The sequence below is a fragment of the Lepus europaeus genome, chromosome 22 (genome assembly GCF_033115175.1).
Source record: "Lepus europaeus isolate LE1 chromosome 22, mLepTim1.pri, whole genome shotgun sequence".
In the NCBI taxonomy this organism is placed as follows: Eukaryota; Metazoa; Chordata; class Mammalia; order Lagomorpha; family Leporidae; genus Lepus; species Lepus europaeus.
The window spans coordinates 11,839,387-11,860,421 of record NC_084848.1 but is presented as its reverse complement, the minus strand read 5'-3'; the positions used below and the strand labels follow the sequence as shown (position 1 = coordinate 11,860,421).

The following is a 21,035-nucleotide window of genomic DNA, read 5'->3' as shown; positions in this document are numbered from 1 at the left end:
ACTGTCAGCCAGTGCGCACCGCAGAATGGGAGTCGGTCGAGAGAGGGGACAAAGCCTGATGCAGGTGGCAACGTGGCGGACCTTGGAGACATGCACCATGGGAGCAGTCAGACCCAAAGCGACAGAGCCTGCTGAATTCCACTTGTGTGCCCTACACGGAGTAAGCGACCAGAGCGACAGAAGAGAGGTCCCCCGTGCGGGGGACAAAGAGGGAACGGGGAGTGAGTGTTGCAGGACAAAGAAGGAATGGGGAGTGAGTGTTGCATGAAAAGGCCTTGTTTGGGATGATGACAACGTTCTGGAAATGGGTGATGGTGATGGATATATAGCACTGAGAATGGACGCGATGCCAGGGGACTGTAGACTTAACAATGGCCAAAATGCTGGGTTTTACGTTTACATGTATTTTACCACAATAAAAAAAAAAATCGATCCTGAGAAAAGCAAACAACCCAAGAAGATCATGGAGGAAAGATTCCATCCTCATCATCTACAGAAACTGTGGAGCAGGAATCTGTGATGAGAATTGTGCAGAAATTGCATGTTTATCCTGAGGCTTCTTTGCAAAGGATGTGAAGGGGGCGAGGGGCGCTGTGTTCCTCGAGGAAGAACGCAATTTGGCAAGGATGTCATTTCCCCACAAATGAGTCTCTAACTATAAGGCAATGCAATCAAAATCCACATAGCTTTTCTGAAACTTAACCCAGTGATTCTAAAACTCATCAAGAAAATCGACCATGAAATAAGCAAGGACGGCTTTGACAATCTAAAGGGAAAAAGGCAGAGAGCGAGGTCTTCCTAGGTGTTTAAAAAATGAAAACTGTTTCTATTTTTGGTGCTTGCACCAGCAGAGATGGCTCAGGGCATCCGTGGAACAAAATTTAAAATCCAGACACAAATAAATACAAGAATTTGCATCTGCTAGAAGTAACAGTTCAAGCTAAAGAATAGACTATTCAGAAGTGGTGCAAAGGAACCTACATGGTGGCAAAATTGTGTAGGACTCAATGCGTGTACACGAGGACAAGGTGTTTCAGGAAACGTAAGAGCAGAGGCTGCGGCGATGGCAGGATTCTGGTTGTCATAGAACAGTGAAGTTCTCCAAAATGCTACCGTTGCAGCGGCTGGTGCTCGGCACAGCCCTGTAGCTGCTGCTTGGTCTCTGAGCACCTGAGTTCAAGTCCCAGCTCTGCTTTCACTTCAGTTTCCAGCTCATGCACACCCTGGGAGGCAGCAAGCGAAGGCTCAAGTTCTCGCGTCCCTGCCACCCACATGGAGACCTGGGCTGAGATACAAGCCCCTGGAGTGAGCCTGGCCCAGCCCTGGTTTGTTGTTGTTGTTGTTAAGATTTATTAATTTGAAAGGCAGAGTTACAGAGAGAGGGAGAGACAGAGAGAAACGTCTTCCTTCTGCTGGTTCACTCCCCAAATGGCCGCAGCTCCAAAACCAGGAGCCAGAAGCTTCTTCTGGGTCTCCCGTGGGGTGCAGGGGCCCAAGCACTTGGGCCATGCTCCACTGCTTTCCCAGGCCATGGCAGAGAGCTGGATGGGAAGAGGAGCAGCCGGGACTAGAACCAGCGCTCATATGGGATGCTGGCACCGCAGGCGGTGGCTTTACACGCTACACCACCACGTCAGCCCCAAGCCCTAGATTTTGCAGACATTTAGGGAGTGACCCAGTAGATGTCTGTTTTTCAAACACATAAAAATTAATAATAATAAATGTTCTTAAATGTTCCCTTTGGAGAAAACCATGGAAAACATAAACAGAATCTTTCTTATTTCTTGAAACTGAAGGAGAGTCTGCAATTATAATAGAAATATGAATTTAAGATGATTCTCTCAATGATAGAGCGCTGGTTCACAATGATCTGTCATCTACTTTATGAATAACTAGAAGAGAGGAGTTGAAGCCTTCAAACGTGAAGTAAGAATTAGGAAGTGTCAGGTACCTTAATTTGATCAGTACATGCTGTACACTGCTGTATGTATTTTTTAAAAAAAGATTTATTTATTTGAAAGAGTTACACAGAGAGAGAAGGAGAGGGAGAGGGGGAAAGGGGGAGAGAGAGGGAGGACTTCCATCTGTTGGTTCACTCCCCAAATGGCTGCAACAGCTGGAGCTGGGCCAATCTGAAGCCAGGAGCCAGGAGCTTCTTCCGGGTCTCCCACGTGGGTGCAGGGGCCCAAGGATTTGGGCCATCTTGTGCTGTAGGTATTAAAATATCACATTGTACACCAGAAATATTTACCACTATCATGTGTCAATCAAGAAGAATGCTAGCGCTCAGTGCCATGGAAGTGCTGACTGTGCAATTTGATCATCACACGTTGTGTGCATGTAATGAAGAACCACACTGTACTCCACAAAAATGCACAATTTCTTATAAAAGGAAAACATTGGTGACAAGAAAAGCTATTTTTAAAATGTTAGATCCTTCTAATTAAATATTACGTTGTTCTTAAAAATTAGAGCCATAAATACTGGTACATTCCAAGGTAATGGAAGGACTTTCTCTCCATGACCCCTGAAAGCAAAGCTACAAAAGAAGAAATGGATGATTCACCTACATGAGACGTAAACTTTAGCATAGTAACAAAATATTTAGGTAAAAATGTAAGACACACACAAATTGGAGAAAATATTTGCAACATCTAAATGATAGAGATTTCATTTCTTTAAAAATATGACCCTGGAGGGCAGTGGAGGATGGCCCAGGTCCTTGGGCCCTTGCACCCGCGTGGGAGACCAGGAGAAGCTCCTGGCTCCTGGCTCCTGGCTCCTGGCTCCTGGCTCCTGGCTTCAGATCAGCACAGCTCCGGCTGTTGCGGTCAGCTGGGGAGTGAACCAGCCGATGGAAGACCTCTCTCTCTCTCTCTCTCTCTCTCTCTCTCTCCCTCTCTCTCTCTCTCCCTCTCTCTCTCTCTCTCCCCCTCCCCCCCTCTCCCTCTCTCCCCCTCCCTCCCTCCCTCCCTCTTCTCTCTCTGTGTAACTCTGACTTTCAAATAAATAAACAAATCTTAAAAAAATAAATGTGACGAGCTCTTACAAATCAACAAGAGGAATGATTGATACCCTAGCAGGGAAATGTGCTAACATGCACAGGGAATTGACAAAGAAATACAAATGAAACATGAGAAAAAACATAGGTGATGAAGCAAAAACTGGTGGGGAAAGTGCAGTTCTGGAAGAAATAGAATTGAGGCAAGCTGAGGGGTGATGTCTTTCTTATTAACTCAAGGTTTGGCACACAGTAGGTGCTCAATGTTTGTTGAATGAATAAATGAATGGAAAGAAGAACACAGGTTATCTATCAAGGAGAAGCAACAATCTGGATACAGGTAGGAGAGAAGACAATTTTAAGGGAAAAAAGGATAAGTTAGTTCAACTTTTATTATAGAGCCTATTTTGCAATTTTTTTTTAAAGATTGCTTGCTCACTTGCTTGCTTGCTCTCTGTCGTATTTGTTTACTTATTTCAAAGGCAGAGTGACAGAAAGAGAAGTAGGAACAGAGAAAGATCTCTCATCAGCTGCTTTTCTCACCAAATGCCCACAACAGCTGAAACTAGGCCAGATTGAAACCCGAAGCCAGGAACTCCATCTGGGTCTCCCACGTGGGTAGCAGGGGCCCCCGTCCTTGGGCGCTCATCCGCTGCCTCCCAGGCTCATTAGCAAGAAGCTGGATTGGAAGTGGAGGCGGAACTTGATCCCAGGCACTCCACTACAGGAGGCAGACGCTCCCAGTAGGCAGCGTAAGCTACACCACAGCGCCCGCCCCTTGCAGAGCCTGTGACATGGTCAGAAGGGAATCCCTTTGTCTCAGCTCAGTCAGAGGGCACTCGGATGGCAGCACCTCTGAGGTGACGGTTTAGGGTCAGGACCAGCGGCCACGATGCCCTTTGCACCTGCAGCTGCCACACCTCCCGTGCCCCAGGGGACAGCAGCGATTCTGTGCTCTCCTAGCCAGTGTTTTTGCCCCCAGTCTGACCCTGCTGAGCACAAATGTGTGACTCACAGGAAGTGCTTCAGCCCAGGGTGAACCTGAATTCTGCTTTGCCCTGGGCCTCATCCTTGTTCTTTGAGTCGGCAGTCAGTTTCACATTGAGCGTCACATTTCTATTTTTACTAGCAACTCACTAGAGACGCCAGCGTCTGGGTCAACAGCCTGCAGTTCATAGGACACGTGTGAGCTCATTGTTGCCTTGGGGGAAAAATATCAACCTTTCTTTCCCTCCGAGCCACTAAAATATCCCAGGTCAGAATAGTTCCTAACATTGCCTTTGACAGTTACATTATTTTACCAATCCCATTTGTGCCTCAGACATCATAGTACCTTTTTTTTTTTTTTAAAAGATTTATTTATCAGGGCCGGCGCTGTGGCACAGTAGGTTAATCCTCTGCCTGCAGTGCCAGCATCCCATATGGGTGCCGGTTCTAGTCCTGGCTGCTCCACTTCCATTCCAGCTCTCTGCTATGGCCTGGGAAAGCAGTGGAAGGTGACCCAAGTCCTTGGACCCCTGCACCCGCGTGAGAGACCCAGAGGAAGCTCCTGGCTCCTGGCTTCAGATGGGCCCAGCTCCAGCCGTTGCGGCTAATTGGGGAGTGAACCAGCGGATGGAAGACCACTTCTCTCTGCCTCTCCTCTCTCTGTGTAACTCTGACTTTGGAATAAATAAATAAATCTTTAAAAAAAGAGAGAGAGAAAATCAGAGCTCCACAAAGATAAGGAGAGACAGAGAGAAAGAGCTTCCACCTGCTGGTTCACTTCCCAATTGGCCACAATGGTTGGAGCTGGGCTGATCTGAAGCCAGGAGCTTCTTCTGTGTCTCCTACATGGGTGCAGGGACCCGAGGACTTGGGCCATCTTCCACTGCTATCCCAGGCCATAGCAGAGCGCTGGATTGGAAGGGAGCAGCTAGGACTCAAACTGGCGCCCATATGGGATTCTGGCACGGCAGGTGGTGGCTTTACCCACTACAGCACAGCGCCAGCCCTGTCGGTAACTCTTATGTCAAGTCTCACGTGAGGGTGATCTCGCCCTTCAGTGTCCTGGGCTGCGCTTCGTTCGTGCCGCGACGTGAGACACATCGCTGAGAGCACACAAGGGAGAGAAGCACCAAGGCTCTGTAGGACTTTGGCTTTCAAACTGGGCTTCCGGGAGCACGAGGGTCCCCTGGGGCATCAGAGGCTGCAGCAGGGAGAGGGTGAGAGCAGGTGGGTGGGGCCACATCCATCCCTGAGCTGCAGAGTGGCTCAGCTTCCTGTGGCTTGGACACCGCTCCCGCCTCTCCAGCGGGGCCGTCCATTCATCTCGTGTGCGGCAAGAAAGCCAGGAAGGCAGGCCGACGTGTGCATGCTTTACCCGGAAGTCCGTCTACCCAAAGAACACTCAACTCTCTGAGTATTAGAATTTAAAGATCCTTGAAGCTCAGCTGGGCCATCTAAGAAACCACCAGCCTGAGCTGTGGCTAGGCCCCACGGGGGTTATTTATGGCCTGGAACGGAACCCTCAGGTGTGGGGGCGGAGGGAGTCCTGTCTCGCAGGCTGGCGTGCGGATGGTGTGTGCAGGCCCAGAGCCGGTGCCAGGCCCAGAGCAAGCGCTCTGTGCACGTGAAGCGTCGTCGTGGCACTGGTGAGGCTCTGCGGACGCTGCTCTCCCCGCGACGCTCTCCTGCCCACCGTAAGGAGCTGGAGCAAACCGCCCAGCGGCCGTGTGCTCAGGGCCCCCGGCCCATTTAACACCCGTGCAGCACTGAGGGACAAACAGGCCATAGAGCAGAGATGGAGCCGCCTCAAATCAGTCTGCATTGCTTCCTTGCTGCCAGGTAAAGCAGAAACACGAAGTGCAGCATCAGGATCCTGGGAGCAGAGAGCTTAGTTAACTCCTCAGTAGCCAGTTCCCTTTTGGCCTACCGACTCCTGGAGCAGTCCAGCTCTGGATGGAAAGTTCTAGAACAGTGTTTTTCCAGTGTGGTAAAACACCAGTGTGCGTGCAGGGCCCAGGCCTGGTCACTCAGCACAGTGGAGCACAAACCCAGCAGGTGCTCGGCAAACGCCCAGGCAGGGAGCTGATTCGGAACCAGTGACGGTTTCAGCCCTCGGTCCTGCATCCCCTTCCCTCTTCTTCCTCCCCCAGCAATCCAAAACCTCATTTTATAAAAAAAAAATAAGCTGGGCGTAGCAACTGCCTGGTTCACACTGCAAAAAGTGGATTGGCTGAGAAGTACTTCCTCCTACTGATTTGCGTGGTCACCACCGGTACTGTGGGAAGTGACCACAGTCCGAAGCAGAAAGGGGGCATGGTGTGTTGTCTGCCCCAGGCTTTACCGCTAGCCCCGAGCTTCTAGAGCGTGCTCACATTGACATCACAAATGTCCGAGCTGCTCTTTGTGTCCTAGGTGAGGGTACTTAGAGTATTCCTGGCAAATGGAATTTTAAGTAAGTTCATCTTGCTCAAAAAACAACTGAAATCCATGTACAGTTTTTTAAAATATTGTTCATTTTCTGCATGTTATAAACAAAATTTGCACCAAAGTAAACTCAGTTTTAATTCCATTTTCCGTGCGTTCTTTGAAGTACCCTCGCGTTAGCAGATGAAGGAAGCAAAGGTTGCCACTGCCTCCTGTACCCCAGCGGTGGTGGGAAAGCTGGGCCCTCACTTAGTCTTAGACCCTGTGTTGCCTGTCCCAGCCAACCCTGTCTACCCCCAGAGCTCTGACCTCAGCTGGCAGGAGTTTCTCTGAGTAGGGTTTGGGGCCCTGCCCCCAAGTCACTATGGGCACCCATCTCAGAATATCCGAATATCTGGGTGTGGGACCTGGGAACCCAGTGTTTAACGGCACCCTCAGGGAACAGCCAGCCGTACAGAGGAGCAGGGCCCCTCTCCTTCTACCTGTCTGACTTCCTGGGTGGCTTTTATGCCATCAGTAAACGCACAGTCAGCCCCCCATTTGTCTTTCATGTCATCGCAGGTGACTCAGACAAGGGCTCGCCTTGATTGTGCAAACGACCCTGCATGGGCTTCATCCCGTGTGCCGTTTCTGCTGCTTCGGGTCCTGAACCAGGCTGGGAGCTCCTGGCGGGCAGGAGCTGCCTCCTGATGCTGCCCCCTTGCTCTTAGCAAATACTGACATCCTGCCTTTTCCGTGGCCATGGCAACACCGTGGTGCTCTCCTCCACAGCAAGAAACCATCGTGTCCCAGAGGAAGTTCCGATTGTGGACGCTTGACCCTCATATACGAAACCTCTGTCTTTAAGCATTTTCTTTTCTTAAAAGAAGAAGTTTTATATATTTATTTTGTAGAGTGAGAGAAAGCAAGAGAACAAGCTAGCTTCCATCTGCTGGTTACTCCCCAAATGGCCATAGTGGTCATGGCTGAACCAGGCCAAAGCCAGGATCCCAGAACTCCATCCAGGGTTGCCGTATGGGTGCCAGGGACTCAAGCACTTGGGCTATCTTTTGTTGCTTTCCTGGGTGCATCAGCAGGGAGATGGATTGGAGGCAGAGCAGGTGGGATTTGAACTGGTTCTCCAATTTGGAATGCCGGCATTGCAGGTGGCAATTTAACCTGCTATGCCACAACTCTGGCCCCTTTATGCATTTTCTTTAGAAAACCCATAGACCTTTGTCCACAGACTTGCTTTTGCTTTTTGCTCTTTATTTCTCTCTGACAATGGTGTCTCTTTATGAGCACAGTGTGATGTTTTGATTGATGTGTGCAAGGGATCCTCAAACCGCTCATGGGGAGGGGTCAGCACTGTGGTACAGTGGGCTAAGCCTCCACCTGAGGCACTCAGATCCCATGTGGGCACCGGTCTATGTCCCAGCTGCTCCTCTTCCCATCCAGCTCTCTACTGTGGCCTGGGAAAGCAGTAGACGATGGCCCAAGTGCTTGAGTCCCAGCATTCACATGGGAGACCTGAAAGAAGCTCCTGGCTCCAGGTTTCAGATTGGCCCAGCTCCGGCCATTGCAACCAGTTAGGGAGTGAACCAGGGATGGAAGACCTTTCTCTCTGTTTCCCTCTCTCTCTAACTCTACCTCTCAAATAATAAAATATTAAAAAAAAAAAAAAAAAGTTCATGGGGAGTATGTGTTCTGGCAAGATTATGAATGGATTTCAAAAGTTTATACACCAAAATAAGCTTATCTTTTAATTCCATTGTCCCTGAGCTTTTAAAAACTATTTGTTTACTTATTTGAGAGAGAGACAGAACTCCCATCTACTGGTTCCTTCTCCAAGCCAGCAATGGCCAGGGTTGGGTTGAAGCCACAGCTGGGAGCTAAGAGCTCAGCCCAGGTCCCCCATGCAGGTGGCAGGACCCCAGTCACTGGAGCCACCACTGCTGACTCCCGGGGCCTGCGTGAGCAGGAATCTGGAGCCAGGGACTAGCGGCAGGTATCAAACCAGGCACTCCAATACGGGACTTGTCCCAACCACTAGTCCAAATGCCTGCCCCACTATAAACTTTTTGATGTACACCTATACCTTATGGGAAGATTCAGGCTAATTGACATGTCTATTACCCCACTGAGTTGTCAATTTTTTGCAATGTTAAAAATTATTTTAGCGGCCGGCGCCGTGGCTTAACAGGCTAATCCTACGCCTTGCGGCGCCAGCACACCGAGTTCTAGTCCCGGTTGGGGCGCCAGATTCTGTCCCGGTCGCCCCTCTTCCAGGCCAGCTCTCTGCTATGACCCGGGAGTGCACTGGAGGATGGCCCAAGTGCTTGGGCCCTGAACCCCATGGGAGACCAGGAGAAGCACCTGGCTCCTGGCTTCGGATCGGCGCGATGAGCTGGCCGCAGCGGCCATTGGAGGGTGAACCAACGGCAAAAAGGAAGACCTTTCTCTCTGTCTCTCTCTCTCATTATCCACTCTGCCTGTCAAAAAAAAATTATTTTAGCAATTTTGAAATTCTCGTATGTATTCTTATTAACCATGGCCACCTTATGGTACAATAGACCAACTAAAACTTGCTTCTCACACCTAGTCCAGACCGTGCCTTTGACCAAGAGCTTTTTCCTTGTACCCTCCCAGCCCCGTCTCCGGGACTGCCTTTCTCTTCTGTGTTTGTTGATTTGACTTTTCACTTATACCGTGTGGATATACTTACAGACATCAGACTTGGTGAGATAAGCCAGGCACCAAAGGCAGATATTGATGACCTCACAAGAGGCTTTTGATAGTCTGTGAAATCCAGGTGACCTCGCCACCTGTTTATGTAGGATGCACACTTCTGCACATAGCTCCTGACGCGCATGTCCTAGAGAATTTAATAGTCTCCTTGATGAGGCGCTCATCACTGCTGAGATACTTCCAACAGGGAGAGAGAGAGACAGAGAGAGACAGAGTTACATGCTGTGTAACTTCATCTTCCGTAGGGGCAGAGTCCCATTTTTAAACACTGAACCTAGGGAGCAAAGACCACGTTGTGCCCTTGTGGCCGTCCTGTCAGTGTCAGCTCCCTCGCCTCATCTTGGCACCTGTGCCTCCCCTCACTTCCTCCTAGGTGAGAGAGGAGACAGGGCTGACTGCTCACACATGGATGGACTTGGACGGCCTGCTGGGCAGCTCTGGCCTGCAGAACCAAGGCTGTGCTGAGTGGCCCTGATGTTTTACACACACAGGAGCCACAGGGCACGTTGGTAAACTGCGAAGAAAAACTCATATTGGTCAGGGAGACTGACTTCACATCCCGCTGTTCCTTCCTGGTAGCTCTCTGGTGATGTTGGTTAAGAAAGAACTATTTCCAAGGACATCATTCTTAGCTCGATTTCAATAATCCATAGGGGCTGTGCTTTTTACTGGGAGGGCAGAGACACAACAGACCAGCAAAGGGAGTTCCATCCTCTGGTTTACCCTCCCGATGTTTGCAACAGCTGGGGTGAGCCTGGAACTAGAGCCAGGAGATGGGGATGCAATCCGATGCTCAATGTGGGTGACTGGAATCTGATTACCTGAGCCATCACCCCTGCCTCCCAGGGTCTGCACTAGCAGGAATCTGGAGCTGACAGCCAGGGCCAGGCACTGAACCCAGGCATTCCCATGTGGAGTGCAGGCCTCTTACACTGCTAGGCTGAGTGCCTGCTCTGGGATGCTCTTTAAAAAAAAAAAAAAAAAAAAAAAAAAAAGATTTATTTATTTGTTTGTTTGTTTGAAAGTCAGAGTTACAGAGAAAGAGAGAGAGGGAGAGACAGAGATCTTTAGTCTGCTGGTTCACTCCCCAGGTGTCCACACAGCTAGTGCTGGGCCAGGTCAAACCAGGAGCTTCTTCAAGGTCTCCCATGTGGGTGGCAGAGGCCCGATCACTTGGGCCATCCTCCGCTTCTTTTCCCAGATGCATTAGCATGGAGCTGGATTGGAAGTGGAGCAACCAGGATTCGAACCAGCACTAATATGGAACACAGGGATTGCAGGCAGTGACTGTACCTGCTACACCGCGGTGCTGGCCCCTGATTTGTCAATTTAAATCCTGATGGGGTGTTCACACGAGCATTTTCTGGAGTTATATTGTTTGAGTGAAACAACTTATTGGGAGCAGATAAGTGTGTGAGATGACCTCTAGTTTAGCTGTCAACAGAGGCTCTGTTCAGGAAACCATTCCTGCGCAGTGGCCACTAAGTGCTATGGATGCTGCCATTAGAGTCCACCATAGGAGGTACTGGCTGGCATCAAAATTGTTGGAAATAATCCTTGGAGAAACATGTGCCATGCAAGATGTAAGGCTGGCCAAACTGATCATGTGAAAGCCACTGTCCTTGGATGAATGAGACTGTGTGCTCACCCAGCAAACTGGCCCCCTTCAAAGCAGCGTCAAGGCTGAGGGCTTCGTTGTTTCTGTGTCAGTGAGAGTCAACGACAAATAGAAAAGTCTGTGGAAGTTAAGATGCCCACGTCTGATGGGGGGGCGGGGGGCTGAATTTGAGTCCCAGAGCCAGCACCAGCACCCAATTCCAGCTTCCCACTAAGGCAGACCCCAGGAGGCAGTGGTGATGGCTCAGGTAATTGGGTTCTACCACTCACTTGGGAGACCTGGATGGAGTTCCAGACTCCTGGCCCCAACCTGGGCATTTGGGAAGTGAACCCACACATGGGACTGTTTCTCTCTCTCTCTCTCTCTCTCTCTCTCTCTCTCTCTTTCTCTCTTTCTCTGTGTGTGTGTGTGTCTGCCTCTCAAAGTAAAAGCAGCAGTGAGATTGAGATGTCCAAGTTAAATACACAGATACTAAAGAGATTATCCAAATGACCATAAACATGCAAAAAAAGAAATGCTCAACTTGATTAGGCCATTATGTACCAGCCAGAATAATGCAAATGAATATGGGCAAGAGTAGGAACTGTAACTCAGGCATCGATTGGGGGAGGGTAAATTGGTACGTTTATTGCCTGTGAGTCAGCAGTCCAACTCCTGACTGTACATGTCCAAGAGCAACGTGTGCAGCCAGGCACCCCGTAACAACGTTTCACTCATGGATGGACTGCGTACAGGATGCTGTTCCATAAGATTCCGTCACCTGATGCTGCTTTGGCTGTCTGTGTGTATGGTCCACTTGATGGTGTTTGCACAGTGAGGACTCGCCTAACACTTTTATCAGAACATACCCAGTTGTTAAGCACCTCGTGACGGTACAGATGTTCGCCAAAAGCCGTGGACAGGAGTGTTTAAGGAAGCACTATTCCTACAGCCCAGTTCCAGAAAGAACCCAAATATCCCTGCTTCCTCCTGCCCCAGCCGTGTCCTAAGCTGGTGGCTGTTTCTCAAGGTCAAACAAATTCAACTGCCTGCTGGATTTGGGAAATTCGATTTCTGTTCAATTTCAAACGCTGTCTAAGCCTCCTCTTCTAACTCCTTACACTCATGATCAGTACAAGTGGAGGCAGGGAGATGGAGGGGGAAGAGGGAGAGAGAGAAGCCATGCCTGTTGAAAAATTGCCAAGTCCCAGACAGCACTTGCTTCCTTATCCACCTCTCTGTAGCAAACTTCCCCACATTAGTAGCTTAACCAAGAACTGTGGACTTTTCTTACAATTCTGTGGATGTCCTGGGCTCACTGGGTGGTCATTTGGCTCCAGATGGTGTTGGTTGCTGATGCCAACTGCTGGCTCATGCGCCTGCGTTCTGCTGGGAGCCCGACTGGCTGGGGAGTCCAGGCTGATGTTACTCAGTATCTGGCACTTCCTCAGGGGTTGGGGTGTAGCACGGCTGGCTGGAGGTGGGCTGGGCCTCCCTCTGAGTGCTCACCCCTCTTACATGGTGTCTAGGGGTCTGGAGACAGGAAGCCAAAGCTGCTAGGCTTCTTAGGGCCTAAGCCTGGAACTGGGGCCGCGACACTCTCACCGTGTTCTGCTGGTCAGAGCAAGTCCAGTGGTCAGCCTAGACTCAAGAGGAGGGGAAAAGGGCTTCAGCTCATAATGGGAGGAGCAACAGGTGCTTACAGGGGTGGGAGCAACTTGCTCAAAATCATCTTTGCAAACAGTTTGCTACAGGCAGCGAGAGGAGAGGATGGATGTCTGTCTTGGGGGTGGAGGGCCTGGACCCGGCCAGGCCTCGATCCCTTATGAGGCTCCCCTGGCTGGTTAACACCAGTGTTCATTTTATTAGGTGTTTGACTTGGTTTATTAGGTTATTCCCCACCAGTAACACAAAAAGCTAGCAGTTTTCATAATCCACATTAGTACCCAGGCAGTGTGCCTGGTGAGGAAACACCTACCAGACTACCTTAACCTGCTCTTCTCAAGGTGAGAGTAATCTAAAGTGTTCGATGCAACGGTTACGACACCACTGGGGAAGACTGTATCCCATATCAGAGTCCCCGGTTCAAATCCTGGTGCACACCACAGCAGGCAGCAGCTTAAGGACCCGGGTCCCTACCACCCACATGGGAGACCCAGATGGAGTGCAAGACTCCTGACCCTGACTTTGGCCTGGCTCAGCCCTGGCCATTGTGGGCATGTGGGGAGTGAACCAGCTGATGGAAGACCAATCTCCCCCTGTCCCTGGTTTCCTTTTCAAATAAAAAAGACAGACATACACAAGGTATGAAATCAACATTTTCTGACCACAGTCACTGGGCTACCAGGGAGTGATGCCTGCTGTTGGCATGTAGGGAGCCAGCTAACAAGTTGATGGGCCAGACCAGAAAGGTGAGTTGGTCTTGGTTCATGTTAGGTTCAAAGTCACCATTCCTGGAGCTGCCTTGTCTCTAAACTTCTGTTCCCTGGGATAAAATATCCCCTTCATGTTCACGCTGCCTCTGTTTAGGGTTTGCTCTCACTGACATTTTAACTGCTGCTAGATAGGTAGGTAGGTAGGTAGGAAGGTAGGTAGATAGATAGATAGATAGAGGAATAGATATATTTTATAAAGTTTATTCATTCACCCAACAAATATTTAATGAGGTGCTCCACATGCTGGGCCTGAGCGTGTAGCAGACCATGCTCCAGCTCTGCTTTTTACCACTTAGCCTTTTCTCCCATTGTTGAGGACTCCTTGGATGTGCAGTTTTAATGACCACTTTATTTAGTCCTTTATTTTCTGACATTTAGGTTGCCTAGGATTTTCATGATTGAAAGTGAAGGCATGGTGAGCACCCATGTGCACCGTTAGTCACATTTCTCATCATCTGGGGGCCACACAGCAACAACAACACATGCAGATATTTTTAAGGCATCTGATTCATGGTCCCAAATTGCTCGCCAGTTTGTATGTCCCCACGCGGCTTCTGAGGGCTGCCTTTGCCTTGGAAGGGGCTCATAATACACACGCTTGATTCCACCCTCACTTACCTCTAGAAAAAAACTAGAGCAAATCTGCAGGGCATTGGTACCCAACACTGAGAGAGGAGACTGGTGATGAGTAGCAGACAATAAGAGACCCACTCAGCGTGTGCACCTTCTTAGGGCCCCCACTCATACAAAGGATCTGGGAGATTTGTGTATGGACCAGGTACTATGTGATGTCAGTGTTCATTTTATTAGATGTTTGATTTGGTTGATTGGGTTATTGATGGCACAGGGGCTGTGTTGGGAAAGCAGTTTCCCATGTGGCTTATTGAGGAGTGAAGTGGCTGGGACATGCTTTAATCTGGCAGGGAAGGGGTGAGGTGGGATAGGGGAAGCCAGTTCACACAATGTGGATAATTGCTGAAACTTGGAAATGAGGGTTTCTACTACACTTTTCTCCACCTTTGTGGGTGTTGGAAAATGTGATAATTCAAAGCTTTGGACGTTTGTTTGTTGTCTTGGCTGAGTCTTTAAAAAGAATGTCGTTGGGCCGGCGCCGTGGCTCAATAGGCTAATCTGCCTGCAGTGCCGGCACCCGGGTTCTAGTCCGGTCGGGGCGCCGGATTCTGTCCTGGTTGCCCCTCTTCCAGGCCAGCTCTCTGCTGTGGCCAGGGAGGGCAGTGGAGGATGGCCCAAGTGCTTGGGCCCTGCACCCCATGGGAGACCAGGAGAAGCACCTGGCTCCTGCATCAGATCAGTGCCGTGCGCCGGCCGCAGCGCGCCAGCCACGGTGGCCATTGGAGGGTGAACCAACGGCAAAAGGAAGACCTTTCTCTCTGTCTCTCTCTCTCTCACTATCCACTCTGCCTGTCAAAAAAAAAAAAAAAGAAGAATGTCCTTGACCACGGATACATAAAAGCCCGGGAGACTGCAGCTCGCTCGCTCGCTCTCCTCTCTGCTCACGCTCTCAGGGAGGGGCTGATCTGGGTTGACTGGGACCCTGCACATTCTAAGCCCCATGGACAACAGCCAGCCTGGTTTCTCCCAGAATCTGCCACCAAGGTCAGAGTCCCACACACACTGGTCTAACATGAGTTAAGGGAACGAGACCAAAAGAGACCCCGAGGTCCGTCGGCCCCCAAGCCAATCTCATGTGCTCTGAGCTTTGATCGGCTTAGCTGCTTCCGGCCTCGCTCAGACATAAATCCAATGACTTCAGGCTGGAAGCACAGGAAATAAACGGCACAAGGAGAAGCACGGCCTATGACGAGCGGTTTAATTTGTGTGCTTGTGAAATACAGGGGGAGGGAAGTGCCTGGGTGCAACAGGTGTATGTAGCTGACTTCATTACGTCTGTTAGTGGAAGACACACACACAGTCAGAAACGTGTGCTTCAGGAAGTGAAAAGTGTAGGTTTCCAGCTTCTGATGCCAGCTAATCCCCCTGGATTTTGGTACCGGATTTGGTGGCCGCAGAACCATGGACCTTGATGAATTTGCTTCCCTCGACGCTCTGTGTGGCTTCTACCCTGATCGTGGCCTACACCGGATTAGAACCGGCAGGTGGGAGAGCACAGGCCTGAAAGGAAGACAGTGTGGTTCTGGCTCTGGTTTTATGGCTCCAGGGACGTGACCTAGCGTGTGCGGCCTTCTTTTTCTTACCTGCCAAATGGGACTCACACTTCCCAGTGCCCACCCCCCCCCCCCCCCATACACACACGCAAACACTTCATTACTCTGTTGTGGGTTTTTTTGTTACCATAATGAAATGCCTGAGCTTGGGTAGCCTTGTAAGGAAAGGAGGTTTATTCTGACTCCCAGTTCTCAAGGTCCAAGGTCAAGGGGCCTCATCTGATGACGACCTTCTCGCTGGCAGAGTCCCAAGGCCTCACGGAACGTCACGTGTCCCTTTCCACCAAGAAGGGCCCTGAGGCTCACTATTCGCCATCCAAGACATCCTCCGTGCTCAGCAGCAGGGGGCTCTCAAGGCCAAGGCTCTCTGTTGTGCTGCCTCGTCAGCTTGTACACCTTGAAGCTCTGGGAGTGGTAAAAGCTGCAGCGACACCTCTGGCGCCCACGAAGGCCCCCACGGTGCCAGTCCCTGTCATCTGGCTGATGGAAGACATAGCAGTGGCCACTTACATGCAGTAGGCACCTGAAGTCGGGATTTCTCTTCTGTCGTAGAACTAAACGCTTTCATTCCGAGTCAGAATCTAGACATTCTCAGCTCCTGACACGTGTCACAGGATCACGAGAGGCCTCATTCACTGGAAAAGTCAGCTCGTCAAGCTTGCCGGCTGCTTCCGCAGTGCACCTGCGTGTCCCCGAATGAGGCTGCAATGGGGACCCTGCAGCCAGGGTCACTCCAACCCGTTTCTGCCTCACTGCGACCTGTAGACAGTAGCTTGTTGGTCGCAGTCCTGGATGCCAGGCTCCCTCGAGGTCAAGCACCTTGTTCAGAACATCTGACGTGGCCGTCTTAATCCACACGGGCTGCTCTAACAAATGCATCGCAAGCTGGCTTAAGAACAACAGAAATGTATTTTTCCCTGTCTGGAGGCTGCACAGGGATTCCGCGGCTGCTGAGGGCCTCTTCGCCATGGACAGAGGCAGAGTTACAGAGAGGCAGAGGCAGAGAGAGAGAGAGAGAGAGGTCTCCCTTCCACTGGTTCACTCCCCAGATGGTCACAATTAGCTGTGCTGATCCGGAGCCAGGAGCCAGGAGCTTCTTCTGGGTCTCCCACATGGGTGCAGGGGCTCAAGAACTTGGGCCATCTTCTACTGATTTCCCAGGCCACAGCAGAGAGCTGGATTGGAAGTGGAGCAGCTGGGACTAGAACTGGGGCCCATATGGGATGCTGGCACTGCAGGTGGCGGCTTTACCCACTACGCCACAGCTCCAGCCCTGACAGCTCCTTCTTGCTGTGCCCCCACCTGGTTGGAAGGTGTAAAGAGCTCTCCAGGGTGTCTTTTGTAAGGGTGCTAATTTCATTCATGAGGACCCCACACCTATGACCTAATCGCCTCCCAAAGCACCCCCCCCCAATGCCATCTCCTCAAGGGTGAAGAGCTGTACATGTGAACTTGAGGGGACATAACTATCCAGACCACAGCCACTGGACTTGTGATACAAGGCTTTGGATTTAACAGGTGCTCAATCCATTACCTTGTGGCTGGGAGTTAATACCCAGTAACACCTGCCGTTCTGCCTTCCCAGAGTAGAATAACCGAATCGCGTCAGGGACAGGAGGGGGAGCTCCACGAGGAAGCTCTCTTCTGATGGCTGTGAGTGCCCCCCGCCCTCACCCTCCTACAGTTTCTGAATCCGCCCCATTCTCACTCACTGGAACATTGTCAGGCCAGTAAATGGCCCAGGTAAAGGTTTCCTGCTCCTGTGCTGTCACATTGACTGGAGCAGCAGTACTCTGGTCCTCCAGCTGTAGGGCAGAGGGCTCAGCTGTCGTCTTCTGTCTCAGTGTAGAAGCACTTGCAGCTTTTCCTGGTTCCAGGAGTGTACTGACCCAGCAGGTGTGAGCCCAGCGACCTCAGGTCAACAGGAAGTTATTACACAGCACCTTGGTGTCCCTTATCCTTGGTGTTCTTTTGGAGTGGGTAGAAAAAGACACTGCTCAGGGGCTGGCACTGTGGCCCAATAGGTTAAGCCACTGCTTAACCTGCAGTGCCGACATCCCATCTGGGCGCCGGTTCGAGTCCTGGCTGCTCCACTTCTGATCCAGCTCCCTGCTAATGGCCTGGGAAAGCAGTAGAAGAAGATGGGCCAAGTTATTGGGCCCCTGCACCTGCATGGGAAACCCGGAGGACGCTCCTGGCTGCTGGATTTGAACCTGTGCTGCCAAGAGTTACTGTGGGCTTTACTTTTGAAAATGAGGGTTTCTTGGCTGGCACCGTGGCTTAACAGGCTAATCCTCTGCCTTGCGGCACCGGCACCCCAGGTTCTAGTCCCAGTTGGGGCACCGGATTCTATCCTGGTTGCCCCTCTTCCAGGCCAGCTCTCTGCTAAGGCCGGGAGTGCAGTAGAGGATGGCCCAAGTGCTTGGGCCCTGCACCCGCATGGGAGACCAGGAGAAGCACCTGGCTCCTGGCTTCGGATCAGCGCAGTGCGCCGGCCGCAGCGGCCATTGGAGGGTGAACCAACGGCAAAGGAAGACCTTTCTCTCTGTCTCTCTCTCTATCCACTCTGCCTGTCAAAAATAAAAATAAAAAATAAAAGAAAAAGAAAATGAGGGTTTCCTGGGAAGAGAGGACAGTCTGATAGCCTCGAGGACCCTCGCTGCCTGTGATGGAATTCTTCCCTGGCTCTTAGTTCTTTTTGCCTCATCATCCCATCCATTGCACACCGCCCCATCCAACTGAAGCTAAAGTGTCTCCCTCTTGTCTCTTGGTTAAACGCTTTAATTCCCTACTCAGAGGTGTCTCCTTGAGTGCTGAGAAAGGAAAACTAAAGGGTGACACAGTGTGCACCCCTGGGAGTTCGGAAAGCTGGCCCCTTGGCTCTACCTGGGGAGCCCAGGAGGTCAAAAGCCCAGAAGGCCACGCATTTGCAGGTCTGCTCTGTCCCCTACCCAGAGCACTGGGAGGCAGCCACTGGCTGAGCTGTAACGACAAGGAGAGGCACTGGATGGGGGACGAGCGGAAAATAATCAAAAGAGAGGATTAGTGACGAAGTCTTTGTGATCCAGTGGTGGAACCTGAGTTAGGAAGCTGAACATGAAAATAAAGAAAAAAAAAACCTAAAACAAAGAATGAGTTTCGAATGGAGTCAGAAACTGAATCCAGGGAGGTGTGCCCTGGGCTCATGTTCTTGGTGTTTGCATTCAGAGTGACTCAGCGCCGGTCCCCTAACTGAGTCTCTTGTTCCTGTGTCGTGGCTCAATTGGAAGGAGTCCACAGGCCCCTGAGCGTCCCTGCCGCAGCGGGGAGCACTGTGTGCACCACTGCTGTCTCCTCTTTTCTTCTTAGTGGCCCCATTGCCCTTCAATGTTTCTGCCTAGCGGTAAGCCCCTGCGCGCAGGTGGGACGGTCAGGCCGGTGGAGATTGCGAAGTGAGAAGCAAAGGCGAGACACTTCATGTTTTCTCCAGCAGTAGCATCCAGTGTCTCCCCCAGCCTGAGGTGTGTGTCTGAAGGATGTTGTGCGGAAGCTAGGAAGACTTTGAAGCAAATTTCTACGGATGTTGGCATCTCCCCGGAACGTGCCTCCATCGCCATGCACACACGACTTTTCCCTTGCCCGCCTCGCTCCTCTCTGGTGTTCACATCTCCCCAGGGAATCTAAGAGCCTACATCTAGGAAGGCTTCCAGCCTTAGCAGCACCCCAGAACTCTGTACTTCCACCAGCACAACCCTTGCAATACTTAGTAATGATCCCACTGAACTAGAACCCGTGAGGGCAGAGACCGGGTCTGAATTTGTGATGGTTCTCTCTCCAGTTCAGCAAGAATTTGTAGAAGAATTCTGATGAATCGTATAAGCCTTTCCTGTAGATGAGCCTTTTTTTTTTTAAAGATTTATTTGTTTATTTGAAAGTCAGAGTTACACAGAGAGAGGGAGAGAGAGAGAGAGAGAGGTCTTCTATCCGACAGTTCACTCCCCAGTTGGCTGCAATGGCTGAAACTGCGCCTATCCGAAGCCAGGAGCCAGGAGCTTCTTCCAGGTCTCCCACGTGGGGGCAGGGGCCCAAGGACTTGGGCCATCTTCTACTGCTTTCCCAGGCCATAGCAGAGAAGCTGGATTGGAAGTGGAGTATCCGGGTCTCAAACCTGCGCCCATATGGGATGCCTGTGCTTCAGGCCAGGGCGTTAACCCACTGGGCCACAGCGCCAGCCCCTGTAGATGAGCCTTAGCTTATCTCTCTGAACAAGGTCTGTTGAGGATGGTTGTTCCAGTTGCACGGTGTTCAAAAACACCTAGCAGCTGGAGGCTTCCCGCGGAAGAGGTGCCACTTTGTGCTTTGCACGGTAGCCCCGGACGAGCTACCGGCAGCCCAGCTCCAGACTCCCAGCATCCTTCAGCGTGCTCAGAAGGAGGTGGGAACTCTCCCTCCTTCCTGAGACGCTGGGATTGAGTGATCTTATGGATTCCTTAGGTCCACTGCCTGCCGCCAAAGCCAAGACTGAGACCCCGGTCGTAGTAAAGGCTTCTCTCACTCTCCTCCGATTTTTGTCCCCTGCAGGGTTTGGGATGACAACGCCAGCGACAGTAGGAGGAAAAATCTTTCTGATCTTTTACAGCCTCATTGGATGTGCCAGCACCATCTTATTCGTCAACCTTTTCCTGGAGCGCCTGATCGCCGTCATCACCTACATCATGAAGTCCTGTCACCAGCGGCGGCTCCGGAAGCGAGGGACCCTGCCCCAGGACAGCCTGAAGCGCGAGGTGGACAGCATGGCTGGCTGGAAGCCCTCGGTGTACTACGTCATGCTGATTCTGTGCATGGCCTCTGTGCTCATCTCCTGCTGTGCGTCGGCCATGTACACCCCCATGGAGGGGTGGAGCTACTTTGACTCCCTCTACTTCTGCTTTGTGGCTTTCAGCACCATTGGCTTCGGGGACCTGGTCAGCAGCCAGAACGCCCAGTATGACAGCCTGGGCCTCTACCGCTTTGCCAACTTTGTCTTCATCCTCCTGGGCGTCTGCTGCATCTACTCCTTGTTCAATGTCATCTCCATCCTGATCAAACAGTCCGTGAACTGGATCCTGCGCAAACTGGACAGCAAGTGCTTGCGGCAGTGCCAAAGACGACTCCTGCGGTCACGGAGGAACGTGGTGATGCCGGGCAACATCCAAAACCGCTGCAACATCTCCATCGACACCGACGGGGTGATGGAGAGCGACACGGATGGCCGGCGTCTCTCAGGGGAGATGATCTCCATGAAGGACTTCTTGGCAGCCAACAAGGTGTCACTGGCCGCCCTCCAGAACCAGGTGTCCGAAGCAGCCAATGGCTGTCCCCACCAGGCCAGCACGTTGTCCCAAGAGGATGAATTCTCAGGGGGGGTCGGAGCCTTGGCAATCATGAACAACAGGTTGGCAGAGACGAGTGGGGACAGGTAGAAGTGAGGTGAGGCTGCTGGGCCTGGAGGCCTGGAGGAGACAGGAGGAGGAGAGACAGTCACCCAAAGGACAGACTCAGCTCCGCGCCTCGCCTCCGTTCGTTAGCCTGCTCCAGCCTCACTTTGCAGATCTGACCCTGGCCCCACCAGCAGCCCTCTCCCAGGGCTGCAGGAACCTGACGCCTCAATGCCTTTCTCTGGTCTTTATTCTTTAGGTCTAAGTTCAGTCTATTCAAAA

At 51.3% G+C, this 21,035-nt stretch overlaps 1 protein-coding gene across 1 annotated transcript in view; it reads left to right on the top strand.

Moving 5' to 3' along the window:
* KCNK13 (potassium two pore domain channel subfamily K member 13) overlaps nucleotides 1-20,798 on the top strand; it is a 94,128-nt gene extending 73,330 nt beyond the window's left edge. The window contains exon 2 of the mRNA XM_062181676.1: nucleotides 19,918-20,798. Within this exon, the coding sequence (XP_062037660.1) occupies nucleotides 19,918-20,798 (881 nt within the window). The remainder of the gene's footprint in view (nucleotides 1-19,917) is intronic.
* Nucleotides 20,799-21,035: the final 237 nt, after the last annotated feature.